The following is an 11,442-nucleotide window of genomic DNA, read 5'->3' as shown; positions in this document are numbered from 1 at the left end:
AAAAAAGGAGTAGGGGTAAAGGGGTGAATGACCTGAGCTGTCTAGCCCCACTCTTATGTATAATTAATACTTGCTAATCAAAACAATCATGATGAAAATTTAAACAAAAATGTCTTTCTTTTTGGGCCATATATAAATGTAACTGACTTTCAGGTTGGGTGTGGTGGTGCACGCCTTTAATCCCAGCACTCGGGAGGCAGAGGCAGGTGAGTTCAAGGCCATCCTGGTCTATATAATCAGTTCCAAGCCAGCTAGGGATATAGGGAGATCCTGTCTCAAAAAGACTAAATAAATAAATAAACATAACTGACTCACAAACCATACAGGAGAAACTGAAAACAGTGGTTTCCTGTTTCAGGCAGGGAAAGGGATTGGAGGAAAAACTGAGACTATGGGGATGAAGGGTGAGGAAAAGTTACATATTCTTTTTATCCTTTTGTTTTTGAGTCATGTATTTCTTATTGAAAATATTAAACATTAACAAAGCCATAGTGATAATTTCTGGGTTTTAATTTTTAAAACATCTGTAGACTGGTTGTAGTGGCACACACCTATAATCTCAGCACTTGGGATTCAGAGGCAGGAGAATCATGGTAAGTTTGAGGCAACCTGTCTACAGCTAAATAATGAATCCCAGCCAGCAAGAGATACATAGCTAGACCTTGACTCAGAGGGAAGGAAAAAAAAGAGTCTGGTATACTTTTTCCCAGTCTGAAAGGCTTAGCAAATGCATTTATGTATATATCTTACTTAATGTTATTTCTGCATATAATACTGTACATTTTTAAACATAGCCTATACCATGTTATTCAAATTTGATACATAATTATCAATTGAAATATGAGAAAGATAACTTGCTTTTAGTGACTTTTCAAAATGACCTTCACAAAATAGATTGTACTAGGTATGTTGGCACATGCCTCTAATCCCATCCCTTGGGAGGCAGAGGCAGGTAGATCTATAGTTCAGGCTATCTGGCACAGCAAGTTCCAGGCCAGCAAGGGCTACAAAATGAGACTGGCTCAAAAACAAACAAACAAAAATTCTAAAATAACACACTCTTCTTTGAGTAGTCTTCAGAATACTCTCACAAATACTTCCAATTCAGATAACAGGGTAAAACAGAACCAAGTTGCAATGCAAATTATGCTATTGCCTCACATAACAAAAGCTATCATTTACTGAGCACATACTCTCTCCTACATGTTACAAATCCTTTGCAGTCCTATGAAATTCCCATTATTTTTATGAAATATCTGGTATGGAGAGAAAAAACATCATTAATGCTCAAGAGACATATCAATATTAACCAGTAAGGACCGTAGTAAGGAATTTTATGCAAATGTTATTTATGAACAAGGGTCTAAGATGTTGTTGGGGTCAATTTCCTCTGTCTTGAAATGCTCCCTCCTAGTGGAAGGAGAAAGGCTAAGACTCAGGAGCAAGTCCAAGAATGCTGAAACTTACAAAGGCCTATAAGCTCCCAAGGCGATGGGAACAGTAACTATTCGCTGGGCAGACTCTGACTAGCAGAACTGCTGAAGGGAGACGCTCCAACCTGTCCAGCTGCTTCCAAGTCCCAGAGAAAGCTCCAGGGTGGCAGCCTGTGAGTTAGCCCTTGGGGGCGGGGCGTTGGTGGAACCATAACTTTGTTTTCTCACCGGTTCCCCACCTGGGGTAAAGACATGTTGTACTGTTTCCTCAGGAAAACTCTCACACAATGAACAACCATTGTGATTCCATGTTCTCTCCATATTGGAAGAAATACAAGTCTACTTAGCACTGCTACATCTTATTCCCAGGTCAAGAGTCCCCACTGTTAGTGGCTGATACTTCTGGAAAAATTCCAAATTTCCAGATTTTAGGCTACTCTCCACTTGGCATTTCCTGTTGATTATTACCTTGCCAATCATGGTAGACAAATCTCCATCACTCAGAAGAGGATTCTGAGAATCTCCAACTCGAGATGGGTCTTTTGTTGCTTTGTCGTTGCTGAAAGTTCTCCATTCAGATCCTACATCAATAACCCGGTCACCTAAGAATACAAGCACACAGTCAGTCATTCAGTGAAGAACAGAATTTACCTAACCATTACTGTCTAATGGTTAGACACATTTCTCAACAGGGACATCCAGGCTCTAGCTCAGAGATCATATGTCACACATTTGTCCTGAATCATTTACCTACTCTGCCAGTCCAGTAATGATCCTATGTAAACATTATGCTATTATTCATATCCCAACTTTTGGAAGGAAAAATTAATCAAAAATAGCAAAAGAAAACCGGTACAGTAGTGTATGCCTATATTCACACTTGTGAGGCTGGGGCAGAAGAGTGAATTCAAGGCCATACTGAGGTATATTTGTAGCAAGACCCTGTCTCAAAAGTCAAATGAATAATGCAAAATAAAGCTATTCTTATGTGATAAAAAGAAAAATAATGATTCAGAATAAAATTTTGTAAAAAACTTGCAACATGGAAGAAAAAACTTTAGAAAGCACTGTTTGGATGGCATCAGTGTCCAGAACCCCTGCTGTTCATGGGGAATGCTTCAGAGAGTAAGCCTGAACTTCAGTTTCAAAGTACCTATGGTATGAAAAGTATCTAGAGTCAAATAATGTATACAGAATAAACCTACGGCAAGAGGGAAGAAAGGCAGACAGGCAAACTTTTCTTTACAGCACAGGCTACAACTAGATAGGTGGTACTGAAACACCAGAAATGAATAAATGTGACTGACATCTGCCTTGGGGGAAGAGCTCCAGGTCAGGTACTACCTTCACAGTAGACAGAGATAACAAGCTCACACTTACAGTGCTGGTCATTGTGCGAACTGTAAATGGTATCATTTAATCCCCAGAGTCAAAAGATAGGTACCACTTTCACAGCCTCTTCACAAATGAGATTAATTGGCCAAAGATCACACAGCTTGAACTGAAATGGATATCAGATTTTAGTCTATTCTCTCCTGAATTTGTAAAACATGAACTCTTTCAATGAATTGTGACAAAGGAAAGTTGAAAACCACCATGTTCATCTTTGCCCATATGCAACAGAAAGGACAAAGGAGTAAGAGAAATAAATTTGTTCTAGCAATTATAAGAAGCTATGGTGTGGAAAGTCAGCTCACACAATGGTTAAGAGTGTGGTGCTTGCTATCTGCTGCTTAGCCCTGGAAAATTTTTTTTCATTAAAAAAATTATATGGGTGGGCGTGGTAGCGCATGCCTTTAATCCCAGCACTCGGGAGGCAGAGGCAGGTGAATATCTGTGAATCCAAGGGCAGCCTGGTCTACATGGTGAATTCTAGGCCAGCTGGGGCTAGAGGGAGATCTTGTCTCAAAAAGACCGCCCCCCCCCCAAAAAAAAATTTCATATGGAGGCCAAAGATATGGCTAAGCAGTTCAGAGCACTTGTCCTTTTAGAGGACACAAATTCAGTTCCCAGCACCCATGTCAGCAGGCTCCCAAATCCAAATATACACACACACAATTAAGGATAAAAAATCTTTAAAATCTTTAACAATTATTTTAGTTTGTGTGTGAAGGTGGTGCATGCCACAGCACAGTGTGGAGGTCAGGGGGCAGCTCCGAGCTGACTTTCTCCTTCTACTGTGCGGGTTCTGGGATTGAATTTAGGTCATCGGGCTTGGTAGCAACCTTATCTGCTGAGACATTTCAGTGGCCCTAAATTATTTCTATGCCTTACTTCCTCAGCTTCAGACTTCTCCAGTAACGCTGTAAGTAAAGACTGTGATGGTAGTTTTAAGTCCTCAGTATTGTTTATTTATTGCTATGAAAACTGCAATGCTGGCAGATGTTCTGCAAGTTTCTCCCTGTTGGGTGGGGTTACAGGAGAGGTAATCCATTCCCAAACCTGGATCTGACTTAGCCTTTAAAAGTACCCTGGGGCTCTGCTGCAGGTACTTAGCGGTAGAGAAATAAAGAAGGGAGTGAAAAGACAGTCTCAGTGTAGATCTTCCACATCTTTATTTTACATAAATCAAAAATATAATCAAAACGCACATATTCACAGCAGCAATTATAATCTAAACCAAAGAATGTATTTTAAGAAAATAGATAAATATACAACAGAACAATTTGCTAATGAAAGGCTTTCATAAATTCAATTTTCTTTGGGTTGCCAAAAAGCCTTTGAGTAACCAGAGAATCTCCTGGACCATCATGTTCATATAACAATGAGACCAAGATTAGAAGTAGTGACCTCACTGCCATCCCCATATGCTGTGAGAAGAGCCGGGAACACAGAAGCGGGACACAGAAGCGGACCTTCAGTTATAAGGCAATTTTAACCTATCAGACTGAGCAGGTGGCTCCACAGAACAAAACCAGTAAATGAAAGTGATACTATGTCTTTCCTATGCACTTGTGCCTTCAAAAAGAGCAAATAAAGCTAACTTTCCTATTTAGGAAAATAAAAATACAAACAAATTTCTATGGACTTCAAACCAGAGTTACTAAATTTAAAAAGTTTTTAAAAAGCCAGGTGTTGGTGGCACACACCTTTAGTCCCAGCACTCGGGAGGCAGAGGCAGGCGGATCTCCGTGAGTTCAAGGCCAGCCTGGTCTACATAGTGAGTTCAGGTCAGTTGGGACTACAGGGAGACCCTGTCTCAAAAAGACCAAAAAAAAAAAAAAAAAAAAAACTTTAAAAAGATCAAGTGTCGTTAATTTACATGTATATGTATACATACATTTTTTCTCATGTCATGGGGACCAAACCTGGGCCTTGAGAATGTTAGGCAAGTGCTCTACCACTAAGCTATACCCCTAGTCTATTAGTAACTTCTTTGTTGCTGTGACAAAACATCATGGCCAAGACAGCTTATAGAAGGAAGGGTTTACAGTTCTAAAGGTAAGTGTCTACCATGGCAGGGGAGGCACAGCAGGAGGCAGACAGAGCAGAAAGCTGAGAGTTCACATCTTCAAACAGGCACAGGAAGTAGAGAAACTGGAAAGGAGACATGGCTATGTGCTCTCAAGGCCCACTCCCAGTGCGGGCGCTCCCTCTAGCAAGGCAGCACCTCCTACACCTCTACGGACAGTGCCATCAACTGGGGTCAAGTGTTCAAGTACTTGGAGCCTAAAGCATTTTTATTCAAACCACCACACCTAGCCCTATTTTAGCTTTTTATTCTGAGGCAGGGTCTTGCTAATTCACTGAGGTTGGCCTTGGATTCATTTAACCTAGGTGGGTCTTGAACTTTAAACTCCTGCCTCAGTCTCACTAGTAGCTAGGATTATAGACCTGTGTTACCTACCACCAAGCCCAGCTAATTTGCAATGTTTTCAATTAATAGAAAAGATGTATCAAGGGAATATGCAATGAAAAGGCAGGTAGGCAGGCCCACATTTTGTAATTCTATCTAGGTATTTGGAGATAAAGCATTAGTAAGTCAAAAGGTTTCATTTTCATAGTATTTTCCATTTGACCTCAAAGTACCTTTTACCATTTGCTTTATGCTGTCTTTAAAAAGGCAAAATGGGGCCCCAAATGGTGGTGCACGCCTTTAATCCCAGCATTTAGGAGGCAGAGGTAGGCAGATCTCTGTGAGTTGAAGGCCAACCTGTTCTACATAGTGAGTTCCACACCAGCTGGAGCTACAGGGAGACCCTGTCTCAAAAGGAAAAAAAAAAAAAAAAAAAGGTGAAAACAACAACAAAAAAAGTAGTGAAATATTTGGGGTTGGAGAGATGGCTCAGCAGTTAAGAGCACTGATTGCTCTTGCAGAGGTCCTGGGTTTGATTTCCAGCACCCACATGGTGGCTACAAACCATCCTTAATTCCAGTTCCAGGGGAAATCGAAGCCCTCTTCTGACCTCTTCGGCATTGCACAACATGGGTGCACTCACATACATGCAGGCAATACACTCGTACACATAAAATAAAAATAATAATAAAAAAAAATTTTTAAAGGCAAAATGGATTTTAAAAATAATAATTATAAGGTGTTCTACTATAATATAAACAGAAAACCCAGCACTAGGCAATGATGTCATTTTTCTACATATGTGGAATGATCTAAATGACTCATTCAAGAACCTGTGGTTTATACTAAGAACCATTCCCTTTCAGATTTAACTGCTCAAAACAGCATTTACAAGGTATAAAATTTCCAAAACAACTCAAATAGCACAGCATGAAACTACAACTACCGTAGCAAATCAAGGGCACGAGTAATGAGAAGTGAGGCAAGACCATTCAGAATAAGCAGAATACATGATGGATTCTCAATTACAGAAAACAGAAATGAGGCAGTGCTTTACACGTTGTTCTGGAAGAAGACAGCAATACAGAATCTTTTCAAGGAAAAGGTAATACAAGGCAGCCTAATGTTTAGATAAAGTCAACCTCTGACAAAGAGGAGCCTGCCTGCTTGTTATCAACCTCTGACAGCAAGAAGTCTACCTGTTAATTCTCTCTCTCTCTCTCTCTCTCTCTCTCTCTCTCTCTCCACACACACACACACACACACACACACACACACATTCAAAGGAGCATACACATGCACACTCATATACCCTTAAGTACCCTAAAAACAGAAACGACAACTTTTACTCTCTCCCTTTTTAAATTATGCAGCTTTTTAATATTTAAAACTAGATAGGAATTCTGTGTGAGATTTTTAACAGCCAAATTACTAGCACTAACACACATACAAACTCTCTCCACCTCTTTCTGTCTCTAGAGTATGATCTATAACTTTCAACCAAAGTTCATATCTAAAAAGAAAGTACATCCAGCATGTGTGCAACTGAACTGTACACGTGTAAATCCATAGATTAAGAGTAGAGTAGGGTGTCTAAAGAGTACTAGCTAAGGGGTTTTATCATGTTGTAAAGAAATAATAATTTCATCAATTTTTCAAAAAGAAATTGAGAATAGTTGTCAAAATCACTCTCATTACTTAGAAGTACTTAATCACTTTGACACCTATCTTTTGATTTGGCAATGAATTAATTTTGGAATAAGAGGTCAAAATGACTCTTTTCTCTTTTTCACATCTACCTATTTTCCTTATGTTACTTTTAAGAACAATGAGTTGAAATTTAAGTATTAAACATGAAAAGACTTTAACTAGAAATTCAATTACTAAATTTAAGCAACAATTCACGCGCAATCCTAATTTACAGAAGTCGCGATAGATTTCTTTTTTTCGGCAGCATTGTGGGTTACTAACCTATGTTTAGCTGAACATGGTAGGAATATACTCTACCATTCAACTAACCCTAGCCTATTTTATGTTCTAAAGGTTACTCCCACAGTGGACTAATCCTTTACTGATTATCAATGGACAATGTCAAGTTCATGAATAAACTGATGACCTAAATGCTACACTGCCACCTACTGTTCAACTTTTTAAAAATTTTATGTGTTTATTTATTTTGTGTGTATGAGCGTATTGCCTGCATGTATGTAAGTGCACCCATGTCATGCAATGCCCACAGAGGACAATAGAGGGCATTGGATCCCCTGGATCTGGAGTTACAAACGGTTGTTAGCTGCCATGCAGGTGCTAGAATTTGAACCCTGGTCTTCTGCAAAAGCAGCTAGTGCTCTTAACTGCTGAGCCATCTCTCCAGCCCAACTACTGTTCAATTTTTACAGTGACACAATCATTACAATCTAGTTGGGGGAAAAACCCATATCACAAAGCTGTTTGAACCAGTAGTTTCATAGTGGAAAAAAGTTTTGCTTTAAAAATTGGCCTGCTTAAAGTCAGTACCTGTATCTTAGGAATCACAACAGTCAGGTGTGGTGTGGCACACCTCTAATTCCAACATTCAGGAGGCTGAGGCAGGTGGATCTCTGAGTTCGAGGCCAACCTGGTTTACATAGTGAGCTCCAGGCCATCCAGGACTGCATAGTGAGATCCTGTTCTGTTCACTGATAAGGGGGCTAAGGAGACGGCTCAGTGGGTAAGAACACTTGCTGCAGAAGCATGAGGACCAAAGTCTGGATTGCCAGCATCCATGTAAAAAACTGGGTATAGCCACATACATGTAGCCCCAGCGCTGGAGGGATGGGTGTGGGAGCAGGGTGATCCCTGGGGCTTGCTGAACAGCCAGCCTAGCCCCAAAACAAGGAACTCTAGGTTCAGTGAGAAACCATGTCTTAAGGGACAAATGAGGAAAATGATGGTGGACACCTGATGTCCTCTACCCTCCACAAACACACATATGCATGTACACTCACGCATACAAGAATATAAAATAAGTCAGCTAATGCCAAATCATAACACCTCAACATATTTTATGATTCAAAGTAAATTAGAATAAGTAAATTAGAACAGTTATGAAACTGACCTTCATGATACAGTGGAGCCTATTTCTCCAATCCTCTCCAATCTCAGTGGATTTATGACTGACTAATGCAATCAATCCAAGTGATCCTCTAGTTCTAGACACAGCCTTTGGCTTGCTGGGTCTACCTTCCTCATTCTCTTTCAAAACATTTGCATTCCTGATATTCCTTACAATTATCATGTAGAAATATTGTTACTCTGAGGTAACAGAGATGTCCTGCAGGACAGACCCATAAGGGTAGGTCAATGAGCACAGAGGCCCATAAGCAAGTAGAAGTGGACTGTGCAGGTCCAGCCAGTCTACTGCCCTGTAAGTCCTTCTTAAAAGTACAGAGTTATAAAAACACAAGCAAAATAAAACGGTTGTTTTAAGCCTTTAAGTTTTGGAGTGGTTTGTTATATAACTATAATCAAAACAAACTGTTCCCTGAAGTATAATGTAGTGTTAAGAAAAATGAAAATCATGTGGTATTGGTTTTGTGACTCTGTGATGGGTCTCAAGGAAACTTACTTATTAGTAAATGAGTAAGAAAAGTAGTATTAAAAGCTGGAAAAAGCTGGGTGTGGTGGTGTTGGAAAAAAGGTCTGGAAAAATAGTTCAGCGGTTAAGAGCACTGACTGCTCTTGCAGAAGACCTGGACTGGAATCAAAGCACCCACATGGCAGCTAACAACCACCTGTACTTTCAGTTCAGGGGATCCAATGCCTTCTTCTGACCTCTGTGGGCACTGTACAACATGGGTGTACTAACATACATGCAGGCAATATACTCATACATATAAAAAATATATATAAATTAAAAAAAATTTTTTTAAAGCTGGAAAAAAAGTCAAGCTTTTTAGGCTGCCTAAAAACAATTCCAAAAGGGTTTCAATTCCTGAAGTCCTCTTATTAAATTTCAGTGGTGCAAACCTATAATCCCAGAACTTGGGAGACTGAGAGGTAGGCAGATCTCTGAGAGACTGTGGCCAGCCTAGTCTACATAGCAAGTTCCAGGCCAGCTGGGGCTACAGGGAGACCCTATCTCAAACAAAACAAAAACGAAAAAACAATTAGGGAAAAAAGATGGTTTACAAACATTTTTTGATATTATAAATTATTTAATTTAAAAAATTACTTAATTTTAAAAAGTGATAATGGCTTTTCCTAGCGTTTGGCTCAGTTGGGAGGGGTCCTGTGTGGTTGTGAAAATGAAAGCTGTGCAGTAGCTAGTCGTGTTTGCTGTTAAAGGGACACCGTGACAATGGGTGGGCCTAATTTTCAAGCACAAATTAAAAAGTAATAGAGTACAAGGCTGCCTAAAAACAATTCCAAAAGAGTTCCAAATTCTGAAGTCCTCTGATTAAACTTCAGGCGACTCAAAATGCTTATTCAATAAATGCAGTATAATATAAAGTTTCAACAACATAAAATTTTATGACAAGGACAATCAAGATCATTTCTAAAGAAAAACATGATGTTATCTACAAACAAAATTCTTCTGAACATCAGTATCTATAAGAAGAAAACCAGCCTGAAAGTGCCTGGATTTGGCTTCCTTGTGGTGCTAAGAGATGGAAGTAACCTAAGTGTTCCTTTCGGATGAATGGATAATGAAAATGAGGTACAATTACACAATGGAGTTTTACTCAGTGATAAAGAAAGATGAAATCATGAAATTTTCAGGTAAATGGAACTAGAAACTGTTATGCCAAGTGAAGTAATGCAGACTCAAAAACAAACGACATGTTCTCCCTCATCTGTGGATCCTAGCACCAAATCCTTATATGTATGACGTAATTGCAGGAGCCAGGAAAATGGAACGTACCCACGGAGGGAAAAGGAAAGAAGGAACCCAAGAGAGAAAAGCAGTAGGAGACAGGTGCTACTAATGTATAAAATGGGGGTAGTTAAATGGGAGACTGAGAGGGGGAGCTATAAAAGGAACTATGGGGACAAAGGGGAAGAAGGAGCTCAAGAGAGCTGGGACCATAGCAGACAGAAATTATCAAGGAAAAACGAGAAAAATGGGGATACTTTAAAATGGGGAGGGTGTAGAGGGATGGTTAGACAGGGACAGAGAGAGGGGGGACAAATAATAAAACCTAGCTAGTCTCCGGCCCACAGGCCTCTCTCCGGGACCAACCCAGTTCCTCAGTGCACTCCCCAGGAGCCATTGGGGCCTCTTCCCACCCCCATTTCCTTTGCATCTCTGGGTGGCATGGCTACCAGTTGCCTTAGAACAGCATCTTTTCTTGGCCCTGATCCCAGGCCAGTCCAACCCCCCAATTCTGGAGGCCAAAATCTTTCCTGGAGGGATCCAGACCTTAGTAGAAAGCCTGAAAGCATCTGATCCTCATCTAACTTGGGCCTCTGTGGGAACTCCTGAAGAAAAAAGCAAACTGGCCACTCCAATATGAAATCAAAGACACCTAAAGTTTACAAAAAGAAGCAGACCTAAACTTGAAGGCTTGAGTCTCACGCAAGAATCAGAAACTACGAAAGAAATCCAAATGTCAAAATCACAGAGAAAAATAATAACATGAAAAACAAAAATAACATATCCCCACCAAATACCAATAGTCTTCTAGAGGAGTACAATGAGAACCCCTAGAGATAATGCAGGTGGAACTCAAAAGAACAATTATAAACATGATAAAAGAATTGAGTGAACTTAAAGAACACACAAACAAAGAAATCAAAGAACAGAAGGAAGATAGGAATCAACTCCTGAATGAATTCAGAAAAGAGTTAGAAATATTGAAGAATACTCGGGATGAAATGAAAAAGGAAGTGAAACACTCAATAAGCCTATTAGAAATGACAGGAGAAAGCCTCACTCACCTATAGGATGAATGAAATGGAAAACAGAGTATCAAGACTGGAAGATAAAGTGGAAGAACTAGACCACTCAGGCAAAGACTATGAAAATTTTAAGAAACCACAAGAATGGACTATGCAGGAATTGAGTGATACCATAAAAAGACCAAACTTGCAAATAATAGGCATACAGGAAGGAGAAGAATCCCAAGACAATGGCATGGACCGGATCTTCAACAGAATTGTGGAAGAAAATTTCCCAAACTTAAAGAAAGACATGCCCATACAAATACAAGAAGCATACAGAACACCAAACAG

The 11,442-nt window shown here is 39.8% G+C and overlaps 1 protein-coding gene across 1 annotated transcript in view; it reads right to left on the bottom strand.

Annotated features, from left to right (window-relative positions):
- Gtf2b (general transcription factor IIB) overlaps nucleotides 1–11,442 on the bottom strand; it is a gene marked incomplete in the record, with an annotated part of 44,216 nt that overhangs the window by 14,058 nt on the left and 18,716 nt on the right. Inside the window, 1 exon segment of the mRNA XM_008828290.3 lies at nucleotides 1,902–2,035. Within this exon segment, the coding sequence (XP_008826512.1) occupies nucleotides 1,902–2,035 (134 nt within the window).

The sequence above is a fragment of the Nannospalax galili genome, unplaced genomic scaffold (genome assembly GCF_000622305.1).
Source record: "Nannospalax galili isolate Female #2095 unplaced genomic scaffold, S.galili_v1.0 scaffold153, whole genome shotgun sequence".
In the NCBI taxonomy this organism is placed as follows: Eukaryota; Metazoa; Chordata; class Mammalia; order Rodentia; family Spalacidae; genus Nannospalax; species Nannospalax galili.
Note: the sequence above shows the minus strand (reverse complement) of the source record. Positions and strands in the feature narration are given on the sequence as shown.